Raw genomic sequence first — 18,017 nt, forward strand, 5'->3', positions numbered from 1 at the left:
CCCATTTTAATTATTTATCCATATCATCTATCAAACCTTGGTTAACCTGATTACTAACTGACCTAGCAGGCCAAGCCTCCCACATTCCACACTCACTCTCCCAGGCTGATTCAGAGACAAAGCGAAGAAAAAACTCCACCAGAACTACATCACCCTAGCAGCCGTACTGGAGTTTCAGGCCGGACGAGTCTTTCACCCCGAGAACCGGAGCGTGGTGTTGGAGAAGGACACAGAGAGAGAGAGAGAGAGAGAGAGTACGTATGCCAGTTCTGGAGTGTGGCACAGATGCCTTGGCTGGCCAACGTGGATGTCTCTGAGCAGACACGGAGCAGAGTGGAGGAGAAATGCAGAGGACCAGGCAGGGAGGGTGATGTAGCTGTGGGTGGAGGGCTGAGGAGAGAGGTGATGCTGGAGACGGAGCAGACGTACAGCTGGAAAACGTGAGTGCTTCATGAGAGTGGGCCTGTGTGTTGTCGGGGTGTTTGAGAAGCTGATGTTGGGTGTGTGTGTGAGAACCTCAACTGCTGTGCAATTTTTTGCTCTTCGTTTGCACTTCTCATGGGAAATAGATGATCATATCCTTTTAAACTGGTGTAGCTGATAATGTACACACACACACACACTCACACAGTCTAGACCGGCTACAGCTACTGTAACATAACACATGCCAGATTTCTCCACTAAGAAGTTCTCAGTATTCTAGAAATAAATTTAAATTAAATATGTCTTATCTGAATAGAGGTGCTACCAGAATCCAGTTCTGGTAATCTCGGAGAAAAGCATCAGTAATATCTCCAGAATTCAACCACAGTGTTTTAACGTTGATCCCCCACCACGTGCAGTCTGCGCTGGAGATGTTGGCCCTGCTGGCTTCGCTGCCTGGCTCCGGTAGCTGCAGTGTGGTCAGTTGTCCAGCAGGAGGCACCCCTCCACCCGTCGGTGGGCTTGGCGGAGGCTGGGGGACGGCTGTGGCTGGCTGGCCTGCTGTGGACCTGCCTGGGCCTCGGTGCCGCTCTCGCCTGCCTGCTCAGGCGCCGCACGGCGGGACCGCAGCAGGTGGGTACCCATCCCCCCTTAGGATACTCTCTCTCACTCTGTCCTGTACTGGTGGAGTAGCACCAGCCTGTCCCCAAACAGGCCACCATTTGTGTATTACCAGTACAGACACGGGAGGGATGTGGGGGAACTTTCCCTGCCAGGATTCCTGGAATTCCCAGAATAATATGTTAGGGTGGTATGAGATGCCCCCCCCTTACAAAACTTTCGCCAGTGATCACCAATATGAATTAATAAACAAATATTAACAATAGCCTGATGTGCTCTGTTTTTACAGGAGAAGGTCACCCGGAGCTTTGAAGAGACTGTGAGACAGACAGGCCAAGCCCAGGAGGAGTGGTGAGTGAAAACACACCCTACCCTGCTCGGCACAGCCAAGATTCCCGTGGCCGGCACTGACTACCACGCTACATAAGTCACTCCTATGGAACACTGCGGAACTGAAAATAACATGGAAATTGTCCTCCGTTGGACCAATCCAGCAATAGTAAACACCGTGTCAGCTTCTGCTCTATGATCCGTTCTCTCTCTCTCTGCCCACCCCGTCTCCTCAGTGACGGTCAGCACAGGGCGGGTCGACTGGTAGCCATGTCCCGTGCACTGCTGGATGGCCTGGCGCTCTCCGTGCTCCAGGAACCCCTGTCAGAGCCCAGCCTTACCCACCTACGTGGCCTCCTCGCCAGGCTGGAGGTACGGGGCATCCCCAGGTGTGGGGTTTCTTGCCTAAAGCTCACATTGCCTAGCAGCCTCGGGGCACCTCATGTTCTCATTTAAGTATTTTTTTTTCTTCAGTTATGGCATTTCTGGAACGCAGTTATACAAAGGAAGCCATTAAGCTGTGATGTCAAACATTCTGAACATGTCACATGTCTCTTCTGTGATGTCTGTTAAGGTTGTTGCTGCTGTATTTGTAACATGCAGCCACTGGACACCCGCGGTGTGACCATGCACGGTGGAAAACTCTTGTGTCCTCTGCCAGGGTGAACTAAGACACCTGCCTGCAGGACCTCCCTGTAGAGCAGCTCGTGTACCAGCTGTGCCCTGAAGGGAAGCATGTATTACTCTCCATATGCTGTTGTATTTTCTCCAGGCAGTGTCCCAGGCCGTCAAGGAAGGGGTTCTTCCTGACCGGCGAATGCTGCAGGCCAGTGAGGTGGAGGAGGAGGAGGAGGAGGAGGAGGAGGAGGAGGACAGAATGAGTGAGGAAGAGTCTTTACTGGTTGCCAGAGCCAAGCAAATCTGCACTTACCTGCAGGACAGGTGAGGATGATCCTTCCCACGTGTGGTTGTAGTTGTTGGAGTGTAGTCTGGCTCAGTGTTGGCATGTGTCCAACCATGGCTTCCTTTGTAAGTTCAGCAGGCTTTTTTGTGTCAATGTATGTACAAGAGCTGTATAGTGGCTTTTTAGTGATTAGTTAGATTATCTCAATTGATCGTACTGCTGTTTGACCCATTCTACTGCCTCTCTTCATATTGCCCCACCCTTTACTGCCCCAATTATTATAATGCTATTATTGCACGTTATTAATATCTTTCAATAATTGTCTTTGTCTTCATATCCTTCTCTATGTCTGCTCTCTCCAAAGCCTCTCACCTCTCTCCTTCTCTCTCTCCCTCCTTTTCTATGTTCTCTCACACTCTCTCTCACACTCTCTCTCTCTCTCCCTCTCTCTCTCTCTCTCTCTCTCTCTCTCAGGGTGAGTACTCTGAGCTCTCTCCTGCGGGTACAGGCTGAGTACTGTGTGTGTGTGGCTGGTGTCCAGCAGGGACTACAGGAGCACTGGGAGCAGCTGGAGACCCTCCACTCCAGAGTCACGCTGCAGCCCCCATCAGCCAGCAACCCTGACGACCCTCGCACAGTGTTGGCATACACACAGGTCAGATCAGAAATAAATATGAATATGATCCATTGTCTCAATTTAAATGTGACCTGTTGTGGACTAAATGTGCTGTAAAAAATGAGAAGAATTATCAATACTTTGCCTGCTTTGTCCAGTCAACATAGATTTAACAGTGTTCATCAAATAGCAGGGACACCCTACATACAGGTAGGTATTGGTTTGGTTTGTGCTTCAGCATTCCTGCTTGTGTTGGGTCATCAGCTGAAGACTACCACTCCTCCATGTTCACTGATCTCCTAGACTTTACCTTCACTTCTACCGGGGCTCCATGACTCATCTGTCTGACACTCCCTACAACTGCAAAGCATCAGGAAGACTGTAGCTTCTCACTTGGCTTGAAGAAGGACGGCTTGATGGGCTTGATGTTGTCTGAGTTGCTGTTAACCACTATCCTATAGTTTTCCAAGAACTCAGTGTGCCTTGCCAGGACCTTGTTGTTTCACCATAAAGAGGGCCGGTGTGTCAGAGCTGACTTGCATACAGATTGACTTTTTTGGAGACTAGTGCTGACATAATATAGAGTGGGCAGGAATTATCTCTTCCAGAGTTTCTGAGGTCATGGTAATATATTGTAGGTTGTCCTTATCTGGGAGGGCTAACCTGGTCACTTCCTCCACAACCATGACCTTTCGTTTCTTCTTTGTGGCATTGGACCAAAACTGTACCATATGCTCCTCAGCTAAATCCTGTATGACCATCTGAACTAAGTCCTCTCTGTGCTGCAGCCTGCTGATTGGTTGACTGAGCTTGCTTGACTTTGACATGTGACCTCTCATTGCCATCACTGCTAACGGGGACTTTAGCTCTTTCCACAAGCGTGTCTGTGGAGCCAGAACACCACGCATCTTCCAGAACACCACGCATCTTCTCCAGCTTCTACCTCCCTTTGACAGGCTTCAGTGGGAGCTGCGGTATGTCCTTGTGAATGAGACCAGGCTTGAGAAGGTGTTGGGACAGGTCCAACTACTTCATGATATGTGTTGACAATGCTGTTCTGACCGTTGAAGCAGAAACTTTAGGAATTAAGACCTTCAAAGGCCAGATGACCTGATTGAACAGTGTGAACTGATAGTACTTCTTGGGCAACTGGATCTGGTCGATTCTTGAAAGGTCATCTGACAGGTGTTGTCTTGCCAATCTCCCCATCTGCTTATCATGGAGATCATCGGAGTAGGATGGTAGTGTCGTTCCATAGTGTCGTTTTTTTCTTTATTCATGTCCAACGTATCAGTTCTTCCAGTCACTTAAGAAATCTCTGTTTGCGGCATCCATATACCTTCTCACGGGAGGGTGTGTCTCACCATGAGCTAACCTGGAACAACCACTTCCTGGATCCACTGAGGACTGTCAAGCGTGGGTGTGAAGAGGATGGGAGACATGTGAGACATTACATGGGCAAACTGTCTTCCCGTCCCTTCGGGCGACTGCATGTCTACCTCCAGAGGACTTTGCTGTCGTTGTCATCGTCTGTGTTGGACACAACTGTTGGATCTGTCCTGCTAGGTCCGTTTTTCATCTTGCCTATTGGAGGACTTTTTGGTTGTCTTCTCTTGTTCAGGGGAGCACTTCCTCATTGGGGAGCTAGAGGGTAGAGTGACTAAATGCCACTCCAGGACTCTCTCACTGTCCACTTGGGCGTCAGCTGATCTTTGCTACACGTCTTACCAGTCTGTCCCGAGTTACGCCTTCCCTTCTGCAGGAGTCATTCCTTCACCAGACATCAGGACGTCATCAGGACGTGGGAACACCAGACAGCAGGTGCTGGTTCCTACTTTCGTATTCGTGTTTCTTGCCTGTGGTTGAGCCCGCAGACGTGTCAGACGGACTCATCAGTGCAAACAACAAAATCTCTGTTTGTTTTCTGCTTACTAAGAATCAAGCATAGAATTCTGATGCTGCTTGGTTACTTAAGTTTAATAATAATAGTGTAAATTTCAAACAATCTGATTAGTAGTAAACATACTGTAATAAAATCTGGTGGGCAGTGATGTTCAAGGGGTGTGTTGTATTTTTTCATGTCCCAGAGCCTTTACACACAGCTAGGTGTTTTCAGGAGTAGAGTTCAAGAGTCCGAGACCCACTTGAGCACCATCACACACCTGTTACAGGTGAAAGAAACGTGTCCATCCCTATACACCCACCCACACACATGCTTACTCTCTCTCTCTCTCTCTCACCCACCAACACACACACGCGCGCAAAACACCCCACGTGCATATTACAAAAATACCAAACAGCAGTTACACACTGTCTGTTTAATCCTGTAATCCTGATTGAGCTGCACTCTGTGCTCCCTGTCCAGGCGCTGGAGGAGGAGCAGGAGCACCTGGCTGCGACTGTAGGTCTGGCGCCGGACGCCACATGGATCAAAGACTTCCAGCAGTGCAACACCGAACAGGTGCAGATCTGCTGCAGCTCGGCATCTGGCCGTCAGATGGTGTATTATAGGACGACCCCTAATTCATGCTAAAACGAGTCACATTATTCGTTATAACGTACGAGTTCAAGACGAGAGGAGAGACCGAGTGTGTAGGATAGCAAGGCCTCACACTGATTATACTATAATCACACTGATTATACTTCAGACCTTGGAACCAACAGTTTGCTTCCATTTGCTTCCATTAACAGTTTGAAAAGGTGTACAAGGATTTCACATCTCTGGAGCAGCAGACACAGACCTTTGTTATGCACCTGAAAGGCCTTGGAGTGTCAGGGCAGGAGAGGGCAGTGTCCACTAACTCAACGCACCACAACGCGTCTCCACACTCTCCTCTCTCCTCTATGCCTGTGTATGGGACCTCCAGAACCGGGCCATTCATGGATCCGGAGCCCTCACTCAGAAACAGATCCACAGTCTCAGTTATGGATTGCTTGTGTGGGTTGAAGCGCTGGCGATGAACTTTGAACTGTAACCTTGGCTTTGCTGTGAAGATGTACTGAATGGCCATGGGGGGGGGGGGGGGGGGGGGGGGGGGGGGGGCATGTTGAGCTAAACTATTTTGGCACAGTTTTGAAAATCAAATTTATTTACTTTTTAAACATTTTATTAACTTTATTTATATTTTGCTTATTTTATTCAGTTTCATTGCTGCACTATTATACAGCCACCAGAGGGCAAACTTTAACAATTTTTGTGAGTGATTTTTTCCTTTTCTTTTCTGCACTGTGTTTTCCATCTGTCCATATTTCAGATGGAGCTTAAACACACTTCCATGCAGTCATTTCTATACAGTTCACTCTCTACAGTAATTTCTATACAGTTCACTCTGTACTGTCATTTCTATACAGTTCACTCTGTACAGTTATTTCTGTACAGTCCACTCTGTACAGTCATTTTTACATGCTCGGTTTCACACATTTTGTCTTTATATTATGTATACAGTGATTTCTATAGAGTCACATCTGTGGTCATTATTAACCAGTATTTTATATACTGAAGCTACAAACCAGTTATCTATACAATCAGTTCTATACATTCATGTCTATTCAATAAGGTTTACTCTCATTGCTACCACTGCTGCCACACTGCAAAAATCCTTACCTTCAAACCTACGTAGCAGCATTTCAGAGTAAGTTGTCTCTTACCTGAAATGTAGTGTTAATTTAATTCAGCAAATTTCCAATGTAGTGTTAAATTAATCCAGCAAATTTCCCATGTAGTGTTAATTTAATCCACTGAATTTCCAGTCTCCAACCGAGACTTAATTCTTTCCTGTTCCATTCCCCTTATGGTCTTATAAACATCATCAGAAAATATCTTAAAAGAAGAAATGTTTGGAAGTGTTGGTAATGGAAGATGTTATGTGGTTGTCTGTCTGTGTCATATTGCTACAGGCACTGTCTGTTTTTGTTTGTGTTAATGGTGTCTGCCAAATGACAGAAACCCAACAGTTACCTTCAGCACTGGAGAGATGGAAGCGAGGAGGAGACAGGAGAAGACAGAGGAGACAGGAAAGGAGGAGACAGAAGGAAACAGAGGAGAGGAAGAGACAGGAGAAGACAGAGGAGAGGAGGAGAACCCGGAGAAGACAGAGGAGACAGGAGAGGAGGAGATCAAAGGAGAGGAGGAGACAGGAGAGACAGGAGAGGAGGAGACAGGAGAAGACACAGGAGATGAGGAGACAGGAGAAGACAGAGGAGAGGAGGAGACGGGAGAGGAGGAGACAGAAGAGAGGAGGAGACAGGAGAGCACAAGACAGAGGAGCTAGGACACAGAGAGCCGGCCTGGGGAGCGTATCTGTTATTACTAAAAACTGTGCTGCCCTCTGGACCCTGTGTAGAGCAGCAAGCCTCTTTGATCCGAATTCAATTACCTTCACCTCCTCCGACATACACAGATCATGTGCAATCACTTAGCAGCAGCCTGTGCCATACAGCTTAGAGGCAACTCCGCATACCCGGAGCGTTTCTTCAAAGATAAATGATGATCTGCAGTGCCACATTTAATACATGCATGCTTCAGGGGGTTTTGATCTCACCTGATCCCAGGGAGTCTAAAGGGGGTAAAGGGGATGAGGGGTGAGAGGGTGAGAGGGTGAGGGGGATGAAGGGGGTGAGGGGTGAAGGGGGTGAGGGGTCAGGAATCTCCATGTCTGCCTGAGCTCATTGCTTAGGGTTTAGTCAGCAATGGCATTCCAGTGCGTGAACCGTTTACAGCGTGAATAATCCCCACCAGAGTGTTTATGGAGTTGGATCCTGAGCAGGAGATGAGACCAAGGGAATATTTAATGCTGAGATGCACAGAAATCTGTCCAGCAGTCATCTCCAGAGAGATACGTTGGTTTCGCCAGTTTGGAGAGTGAGTGAGATGAAACTTAAAACCACAGAGCATAGCCTCAAGCTCCATCTAACCCTGAAACCACAGTTTAATTAGTCACAAATATATTTGAACTGTGTGTGTGTTTGTGCTTGTGATTGTGTGTGTGGGTATATTTCAGTGGCCTGTTTGGCCCACTGCCTAATTAATCATGTTTTGTACCCCTTGCCATGTTTTGTACCCCTTGCACCTGTTGGTCTAGCTGTGTGTGTGTGTGTGTGTGTGTGTGTGTGTGTGTGTGTGTGTGTGTGTGTGTGTGTGTGTGTGTGTGTGTGTGATGAGGCAGAACTCTAATTGAAAAGAGTGGACTGTGGCCCATGCCCAAGGGGCTTCTGGGAGGAATGGAATGTGTGCTGAGGAGCTGCGGGATAGGAACTGTTACAATACCAGACGTGCGTACACACACACACACACACACAGAGCAAGAGGGCGAGGTGAAGTGAGTTTAAAGATAAGAGTCATGCAATGTATGCAGCGTGCTTCACTGCATTACGCTACATTTCCCAAGCATTTCCAATATTATTTCAAAGTCTGTCCTGATTGGCTCAAACGTGCCTGGCTCTGTGCTCTGTGCTACGAGGCAGCGTGGTTGGTGGAGGCCGGGCAGCAGAGACAGCTCCTCCATGTACCGAGCGAGGTGGTGTCAGCTCCCCCTGATAAGGGCTGGGTCTGGAATAGCTGACGGATGAGCTCAGCCCTCAGATGCTCATTCCCCACAGAGGGCCAGATTCCGCTCCACACAGCCTGCACAGTGACCTGTGCACGCCTCGGTGTCCCGCACTGCAGGGAGGGCAGTCCCGTTTCACAGAACGCTGTTTCACCTGTGCAATTTGACAGTGTTAGATGCTGTTCTGTGTTGGTGTGATCTGAGCTGTATGCCTCTCTGCGTGTAGTTGTTGATCTGTGTGTCACATTTCATACTACTTTATCGGTTACTAATACTATCTGGGGAACTGTCCTTGTTCCTGACTGGTGCTTTTAGATGTCCTGGTGCCTAGCCAGTCAGCTGGGGGGCTGTGAGGACAGTTCAACTTACTCTGGAGACACTCTGAGATGCTCTGAGACATTCTGAGAACCTCTGAGAAACTCTGAGGTACTCTGAGATACTCTGAGACATTCTGAGAACATCTGAGAGACTATAAGGCACTCCAAGATACTCTCCAAGATACTCATGAGAAACTCTGTGAAGTGGACTAATTTGGACTCACGTTCCTTCGATGAGAAGGACATTTTCTGGGAAGTAAAATAACTTGGCCACGCTTGTCTAGCTTACGGGTAAATCTGAAGTTTTCCTGTATTAAAGGAATACTGTATTATACTGTATAATACTGTATTAAACTGCTGTGTAAACCTCATACCTCTGCACTACACATATGCCTGATTCAGCTTATGATCTCTGTGTGTCTGGATGTGTGTTCCTGTGTGTTTGTGTGTATAATATTTCATTCTTTTTGAATGAACCATTAATAAAGCCAGATCTGTGTTAAATAGTTAATGATCACTGTTTAATGTTCGTAAGAGCAGATGTATGGTTTTAATGTGCATGTTAAATTGTTGTTTTCTCGCCTGATTGGACACAAAGTGCACTGATGTTGCTGGACAGACTAAAGGCCTTGTTGCTAGGGGCTCTTGGACACAGGAGGAGCACAGCTGTGTGGACGTACGGACGTTACAACGCGAGGAGCAGATGGAGGCGATTAGCAAAATGGCACAACTTCAGCATACAGTGACCTGAGGTGGCACCTTGTTATGGGCGACGTTACTTAGCTGAAATGAGAATGTCAGAGCAGCCCATGAAGTTTACACCTGAGCATTCTCATGGAAATATCTCATGAAGAGCTTTGTTCGAAAGAAGAATCCACCCGTAATGAGTTTGCATTTTTGGTGTTCCTTGAACACCTTTTTCCTTTAATATTTTAATGCTTTCATTTTCCAAAGTACCATAGTTGTGTATGGTTTCCACACTAAACATGTGCATTTAAGCAGAACAGAAAGGTGCAGGAATCTGCTCCTTGTGTATCAGCGTGGCTGTGCGTGTTTTAGAGAGAGAGAGAGAGAGAGAGAGAGTGTGTGTGTGTGTGTGTGTGTCTATCTGCGAGGCAAAAATGTGGCTTCAATCATTAGGCAATACTTGGCCTGTTTCCTGTTTGTGAAATATTACTTCAGATTTTGCTTTTAAAGTGAGAGCAGATCAAATCCCCCTCCATGCTGTCTGCTTTATACATGTGCCAGTGAAGTGGAGATCAGATACCAGACCTTCCCATTCCCATCCAATTCCAGTCCCATTTAGGTCCAGTACCAGTCGGAACCCTAAAGCAGAAGGAATCGGGTTGCGTCCTCTCATCTTTGACTGCTAGCAGGTGTGTGTGTTACAGGACAGGGAGGTGTACGTCTCCTTCAGCAGGAACCTCAGGACACATCTGTGCTCCTGCTGATTTGACCCTCGTCGGAACTTCGTTTGTTTTGTTGTTTTTGGTGTGTTGATGTTGTTTTTAGTGTTGATGATGTGGTAATTGATGACAGTGGGGTTTTCAGGTCGTGTTTAAAATGTCAGGTCAGACTCTTCAGGAGCTGTTGCATCGTCCCCGTCTCTCTGTATGTCTCTGTCTCTCTGTATATCTCTGTTTCTCTGTGTCTCTCTGTATGTCTCAGTGTGTCTCTGTCTCTGTTCCTCTGAGGAAGGTTCTCACTAACGCTGTGGCAACCTCACTCCCACCCACGCCCCTCAACCTCTCGTGCGTTCTGTATCCCAGAGGGCTGGAAGCCATGCCCAGGACAGCCGGGAGGGAGGGAGGGAGGGAGGGAGGGAGGGCGAGGAGGAGAGAACACTGCCACCACCATTCAGACTCTGTCAGCTTTGCACAAAGGCCTGGCTTGATGCTGGGCCTAAATCAGGAGCTAATGGACTTCTTTCTCAGGCCTGTAGAACATGACAGGAGGCGTGGGAGTGTGTGTGTGTGTGTGTGTGTGTGTGTGTGTGTGTGTGTGTGTGTGTGTGTGTGTGTGTGTGTGTGTGTGTGTGTGTGTGTGTGTGTGTGTGTTGTGTGTGTGTGTGTGTGCGTGCATGTGAGTGTGTGTGTATGTGTATTTATGGATGTAAACATTGCGGTATGCATGTTTTCCTGTTGATTTTTGACAGAAATCAGGACTTTTTACAGGTTATTGCTTTGGTGGAGAAATGTAAAATTTGTTAAAAAAAAAGGCTTGCCAGGTCAATTTGGATAACCATTCTGGGGTTTGTGTCAACGCTGGTGCACAGCAGACACAATACAATAAACAGCATGAGAGACTCTCCAGGGAGGCCAGCACTTTGGCTGACACTTGCTTATAGAGGGCCACGGATAGTCTCATCTCATCTCGTCTCATCTGTTCTGATGTGCTGTTTATTTCTAACGGTCCATGTACAGTTTTACTTTAGCGTTTGCTTCATGTGATCCATGATCTTCCTCCTCTCTCATCCTTCTTTCGAGGGTGGATGTTACTGGTGTTACAGGTCTTTCCTCCAGCAGCCTCCACCCCTTTCTACGTCGTGTGGGGAGCGATGGGGGAGGAGACACAGGCAGCCCCAGGTACCGACCTCATTAGATGATAAAAGTGACCTTTCCTCATGCCCTGTGACCTTGGGGTTGCCACAAAGTCTGCCAGCCCTGGCTGAGCAGGAGCATGCTGGGATTCCTTCTAGTGGAGAAAGGGTAGAAAATGGACACACACACACACCCTCCCAGAGGACATTTGAACTGCATAAGTAAGTGCTCAACCCAGTATGGGGAAGAATTAATGCTTCTTTAGGTTTCCTTAGATCTGGACATTATGGAAATGCTAACTTTCTCTCTCTCTCTCTCTCTCTCTCTCTCTCTCTCTCTCTCTCTCTCTCACACACACACACACACATTCTCTCTCTCTCTCTCTCTCTCTCTCTCTCTCTCTCTCTCTCTCTCTCTCTATCTCCCCCTCCTCAGTTCTGAGTTTGTAAACACTCCTTACGTTTCCCCTGGTACTCTTAAGGATAGCCTCATGGGTGTGCATGTGTAAGTGATAACACGTCTCGGTGTGTGTGTGTGTGTGTGTGTGCGCGCGCGCATGTGTGTGTTAGTGGGTGAGTGTGAGTGTGTGTGTGTGTGTGTGTGTGTGTGTGTGTTGGGGGGAGGGGTGTATATGTCGGTCACGCTGCCTGAGTTTTATAAGCTGTGGCTAACCCCACTCCCCACAGATGACTGGATATTAAACAAACACAGCCAAGTGGCTGAATTCAGTTGGGTAAGTACTCAGGCAGGAGAAGCGCACAAACACACACACACACACACACACACACACACACACACACAACTCTGGGGCCCCTCGGCAGCCTGTCTTATTCTTGGCAGCTGCAGAGGAGGGAGGAAGGGATGGGGGAGGGGGTGGAGCCTCTGTTGGAGAGAGAGAGAGAGAGAGAGAGAGAGAGAGAGAGAGAGAGAGAGAGAGAGAGAGAGAGAGAGAGAGAGAGAGAGAGAAAGTAGGGGTGAGAGTGGGAGGGAGAATGAGGGAGAGAGTGAGAGAAAGTAGGGGTGGAAGAGTGGTAGAGATGACAGCTGAAATGAAGAGGAGGGCTGGGGTGAAATGGAGATCCTTGTGTTTATTGTGCTGGTATGAAAATCACAGGGAAGAGTCAGTGGAGCAGTGCTAGTCCCTTCTGCTCGGTGTGAGTGAACTGGGTCTCGCCGCTGTCAGTCAGGCAGCTGAAAATCAGTGTGTGTGCACCCGTGTGTGTGTGTGTTTACTCGGTGAACGTGAGTCAGTGTGTCTGTCAGTCTGTCTTTGCGGGAGTCTGCGTTAATAGTCTGTAATGCAGTTCCCTGACCATGCAAAGCATCCTGGCTGGGCTGGGGAGGGGTAGCTAGTGTTCCTACCAATCAGGGTTACTGAATGGTATCAGGGTTACACCAGTGTTACCAGAGTTACACCAGTGTTACCAGAGTTACACCAGTGTTCCCACAACACCACCATTCCCTCAACACCAGTGATCCCACAACACCAATGTTCCCACAACGCCAGTGTTCTTACAACACCAGCAATTCCTCAACACCAGCGTTACTGCCACACCAGCATACCCTCAACAACAGTGTTCCCAGCTTGTCCCAGTCTGTTTCTCTCATGTGCTTTAAGAAAGTGGGAGTGGTGTTTAAGAATGTGAATTATCATATATATATGGTTTCTTCCTGTGCTCACTTCTGTCATCAGTCATTAATAAACGTCTGTGTGGGCAATAATGCATAATAATATAAGCACTTGAAACGGGCTGTTTTCCAGGTGGTCTTTAGCCGCCTCCCGGCACTACATTTTACTGCGTGCTATTGGATTCCACATTATTGTAGACTTTGCTGGCCTCCAACCTAAGCAATAACCCTGGTCCCTAAAGCATGTATGTGCATGCTTCTATAATTGCATGTAAATGTGTGTGTCTATGCACGTGTGTGTGTGTTGCGATGAGGGTGCCATGTTTAAAAGTCCTATTTTATCTTTTTAATCAGTGAAGAAATGTCACATTGCGTACCGACGCCCCCTAGGGTGAAGGAGGCCATAATGACAGCAGTAACTACTCAAGAAGCACTGAGTGGTTTAGCTGTCTGTGGGGAAAAGCACCATGACTGTGTTTTTCTGATTAATTGCTTGTCCTTTCATTTACCTTCCCTTTACTTCTTTCTCTTCCCCACTCTCTCTCTCTCTCTCTCTCTCTCTCTCTCTCTCTCTCTCTCTCTCTCTCTCTCTCTCTCTCTCTCTCTCTCTACCTCCCAGTGAAATGGCCTTGGTCTCCCCCTTTCAGGTGGAGGTTAAGAGGATGAAACAGTGTTTGTATTTAACTGCGGCAGTAAAATAGCATGGATGGTTCACTCATCCAGAGAGAGAGAGAGACAGAGAGAAGGACAGACAGAGAGATAAAAGAGTGTGGAAGGTTATGGTTGATGAAAAAAACACCAAAAGATGACACAAAAAGGAAGGACAGGGGAAAACATGGAGAGGGAATAACATTGTTGACAGGAATTCCACTCCTCCCTCTCTCTTTCTCTCCCTCCTTCCCTCCCTCTCTCACTCTCTCTGTTCAGTAAAGTCCCAGATTCCCTCCCTCATCTTGTGTGGTCTGGAGCTCCAAGTGATTCCCAAACAACTTGCATTAATCCAGTTCATTTGGGTCCTGGAGCGGAGTTTCGCCAGACAGGCCCGGCTGCAGTCCTGCTCTCCCGGCATGGCCTCTCCTACCCTGGGCCTCTCCTACCCTGGCCCCTCCTACTCTGGCCTCTCCTACCCTGGGCCTCTCCAACTCCGCCCCCTCCAACCCTGGCCCCTCCTACTCTGGCCTCTCCTACCCTGGGCCTCTCCAACTCCGCCCCCTCCAACCCTGGCCCCTCCTACTCTGGCCTCTCCTACCCTGGGCCTCTCCTACCCTGGGCCTCTCCAACTCCGCCCCCTCCAACCCTGGCCCCTCCTACTCTGGCCTCTCCTACCCGGGCCCCTCATACCCTGGCTGCTCCTACCCCGGGCCGTCCTACCCCGGGCAGTCCTACCCCGGTCCCTTCTACTCCGGGCCCTTGGAGCAAGCTCCTGCCCCTGGCCCCTGCCCCTCATCCGCCCCTAAAAGAGGGCCCTTGCCTTGGGGCCCTCACTGTGTGGCCCTCTCCTTCACAATCTTTTCCTCTCCCACTTGGAGGCAGCTCAGCCGCTGGATCGCTTCCCCCTCCTGGAATGTGCGTCCTGGCGAAACCTGCAGCAAACTGCATTAGTCATCATCTGTCAGGATTTAGATGCTTACCTGACCTGACATTGGTCTGATAGAATATTAAACATGCCCGTTGTATTGTATTGTATTGTATTTGTGCATGTGTGTATGTGTGTGTATGCTGTATTACATATGTGTGTGCACATGTATATTACTACATGTTGGCAGAGAGAGGAGGAGAGAGAGAGAGGGAAGGAGAGAGAGAGGGAAAGAGGGAAGAAGAGAGAGAGAGAGAGGGAGAGAAAGAGTGTGGGAGAGGAAGAATGGTCAGGATGATTGAGTTGTCAGTTCAGGTTATGATTGTGAGGTGTGCACACAGCTGTGAAAGAAACAAATTTCACGGCAGTTGATTCTGCGATTCGGCCTGGAATGCAGCCAGCCGTTCACGGCGTTGACACCATAGACACAGGGTCCCAGAGCGCGGCACGCACCACCGCCTGGGACACACTGATCAGCACAGATAAACGAAAAAAGAGAGCGTCTTTTTCACACAAGTGCTGTTTACTGTTAGATACAACCACAGGGTCAGGACAGGCAGCCTACTCTGCAGTCGCTTGAGAAACACGACTTCTTCTGAACAGTACACTTTAAAAATGTTCCCGTTTGATTTGACCCTGGTTAAGGTGTTGATCTTCTGGATACCGTTCCTTCAGCCCAAATGCATAGGACCTCTGTTCTGTGTTACGTCTCTGATTCCCTTAAAGAATGTGAAAGGAAAAGTAAAATCTCAGACATGTACATTGAGAGCTGTTTAAAGATTCATTCATTCATTCACTTGGGTACTCCGGCAGAAATGGATGTGGATAGACAGAACCAACACTTTATGTGAACTTAAGACAGAACCAACACTTTATGTGAACTTAAGACAGGAATGTGGGTGCTATTCTTTGTAGATTCAGTCGTGTGTGTGTGTGTGTGTGTGTGTGTGTGTGTGTGTGTGTGTGTGTGTGTGTGTGTGTGTGTGTGTGTAAATACACTCCATTTACTAAGTTCTGTCTGTTCAGGATTGAGTGTGTGTTCTGTCCAATATGTGTGCATGCGTGTGTGCACACTTACACAATCTATAGTGGAGTGTGTGTGTGTGTGTGTGTGTGTGTGTGTGTGTGTGTGTGTGTGTGTGTGTGTGTGTGTGTGTGTGTGTGTGTGTGTGTGTGTATTTCCATGTCTGCTCTGTGTAAGAAGCAGCTGGATGTCTGTGAATGGCTATTGCTGTACTCAGTACTGAGTCTGGGCAGTATTCAGTATATGAGAGGGGATGGTATAGTATTCAGTATTCAGTATATGAGAGGGGATGGTATAGTATTCAGTATATGAGAGGGGATGGTATAGTCACTAGGGGATTGTGGGGGAATGCTAACACTGGCACACAGTATGTCTGCCTCTCGCGTTCAAGCCAACAGCCACACTCCCACCTTTCAGAGGCAACCAGTGCCTCACCCCTCTGGAACTGTTCCCCTTATCTCTCTCTACTGCCCCCTGCTGGTCTGGCCTACCCCTGTCCGCCTGTGATCAAAATTTTCTAATGTTACCCAGCTTTGCAACCTAGTCCTAATTTTGCATCAGATCCGTAGGCTGACAGTGGTAACAGCACATTAGCAGTCTTGTGTCCCAGAATGTGATCAGAGTCACTGTTGACACTCACGACTCCTCTCTGCCTTTACATTCATACTCTATCTTCCACAGAAAATGTTTTCTTAACCAGAACAAATAGGTTAAAAGCTAAAAACACTCTTGATCTTAGATGCTGCCAGAAACAAGACTCAGCGCTCATACCTGCCTACACATACGCACATTACACAGAGAACCAGTTCATGCTCATATATGTTAAGTGCACGACGAGTGGCCTTTTAAGTACTTTTCCATACTCTCCGAAACTTTCTGCCTCTTCCACTCATACTGCTGAATTCTGTGACGTTCCTTTCTTTCTCTCTCTTTCACTTCTGGAATTTCCCCCTGGGATCAATTAAGTATCTATCTATTACTGTCCCGGCCTGAGGGGCTGTGTTTCCAGGGAGGAACATACATGTGCTGTGTGCTGTAAGAGTGACATGTTTGCTAAGCTGTTTGAACAAAACTTCATGTCAAAATAAGGCTTCTCTCTCTCACTCACTCACTCACTCCCTCTCTCTCTCCCACAGGTGTGTACACACCATTTAGTCTTTGTGCCGTATCTTCTTTTCCACTTGTCTTCATGGACTGTGTATGTTGTGCATTTTGTAAAGGGACAGACATGCATTGTGTCACTCTGTAAGATGACACACATATGGCACATATTATAGAGCACTGCACCAGTCTCTCCTCACTCCTCTCCCTCCTCTTACACTCCTCTCTCTCCTCACACTCCTCTTTCCCCTCTCACACTCCTCTCTCTCCTCTCACACTCCTCTCTCTCCTCTCTCACTCCTCACACACTCCTCTCTCTCCTCACACACTCCTCTCTCTCCTCACACTCCACTCCTCTCTCTCCTCAAACACTTCTCTCATTCTTCACTCTTTTCACTCATCACACTCTGCTATTCCTCCTCCCACCCTCTTCTCCTTGCTCACACACTTTCAGAATTGTGTGTTTGCTAAGCACCAATGACTCAACCCTTCCATAGGCGTTTCTCCTCCACGCCAACACAGTTGTGGTGCTCACAGCCAAAAAAACGATGTCACTCCCCCCTTTTCCTATTAAACGCCACACTGCCTGTGTTTGAAAATGCAGGTGTGTTAACTGGCTACTGCATGTGTGTGTGTGTGCAAGTGTGTATATGTATATGCATGTGGCCATCATTAATGGATGTCAGTACTGCAAATATTATAGTAGGTGTACATACAGTCATGTTTGTTTTGCCTGTTTTTTGTGGGATTTGTTTGTATGGTCATAAATGTTTTCTTGTGTGTACAACCATTTTGTACCATTTTGGGTATGTGACACTCCTGGGTGTGTGTAGATGTGTGTGAATGTGCTGCGTCCTCCTGAACGGCCTGCTGTGCCTGATAATGAGGGTGGATGTGTGTGGGGCGTTGTGGTGGAGTTGGATGGGGTCTGTGGGGGGTGTCCAGGAACAGCCCAACTGGGGTGGACACCTGATGCTTGCCTAGATGAGAGGGGGCAAATCTAGGGAACAGACAACCACTGTGCTCTTTTTTCCTGGCCAGTCCTTCTGATGTGAAGGATTAGTGTGTGTGTGTGTGTGTGTGTGTGTGTGTCGGTGCCCAGAGCTCAACGCTGCATTTAAGTCCAACCTTGTTAAAAAGGAAAGGACAGGGAAGTAACTGGGGCCTTTTGCCCCGGGACTGTTAGGGAACAAGAGCAGGGGTTGGCTGGGGTGAAGTGGGGCTGAGAGCGGCCCCGCGAACCCTGCCGGGACGTCTGAACCTGCCCTGCTCCACGACATATAAGGAGGAACCGTTTACACCGCACGCCTTGAATGAGGACATGGGTAGCTTTCATATGGTGTGAAGTGTTAGTCATGCACATATGTCATTGACAGATATTAGTGGAAAC

At 48.1% G+C, this 18,017-nt stretch overlaps 1 protein-coding gene across 2 annotated transcripts; it reads left to right on the forward strand.

The window, feature by feature from the left end:
* Positions 1-139: 139 nt before the first annotated feature.
* LOC143500017 (uncharacterized) lies at positions 140-5,909 on the forward strand. 2 transcript variants are annotated; one of them, XM_076994190.1, is made up of 9 exons: positions 140-440; positions 843-1,056; positions 1,334-1,395; positions 1,611-1,746; positions 2,147-2,316; positions 2,753-2,933; positions 4,982-5,065; positions 5,260-5,355; positions 5,586-5,909. In XM_076994190.1, exons 1-9 carry the CDS (start codon positions 286-288, stop codon positions 5,853-5,855), a joined length of 1,368 nt encoding a protein of 455 aa, XP_076850305.1. In that variant the 5' UTR covers positions 140-285; the 3' UTR covers positions 5,856-5,909. The 2 variants fall into 2 exon arrangements, with proteins under 2 accessions (XP_076850305.1, XP_076850306.1); XM_076994191.1 differs by lacking the exon at positions 4,982-5,065.
* Positions 5,910-18,017: the final 12,108 nt, after the last annotated feature.

Source organism: Brachyhypopomus gauderio, chromosome 2, assembly GCF_052324685.1.
Source record: "Brachyhypopomus gauderio isolate BG-103 chromosome 2, BGAUD_0.2, whole genome shotgun sequence".
NCBI classification, from domain to species: Eukaryota; Metazoa; Chordata; class Actinopteri; order Gymnotiformes; family Hypopomidae; genus Brachyhypopomus; species Brachyhypopomus gauderio.

Bases quoted from the DNA above. Each gene is read 5' to 3' on its own strand.
- LOC143500017 (XM_076994190.1), top strand. From the start codon at position 286: ATGCCTTGGCTGGCCAACGTGGATGTCTCTGAGCAGACACGGAGCAGA. The intron at 1,057-1,333 runs GTGGGTACCCAT...CTGTTTTTACAG, and splicing joins GCACGGCGGGACCGCAGCAG to GAGAAGGTCACCCGGAGCTT. The intron at 5,066-5,259 runs GTGAAAGAAACG...CTCCCTGTCCAG, and splicing joins CCATCACACACCTGTTACAG to GCGCTGGAGGAGGAGCAGGA.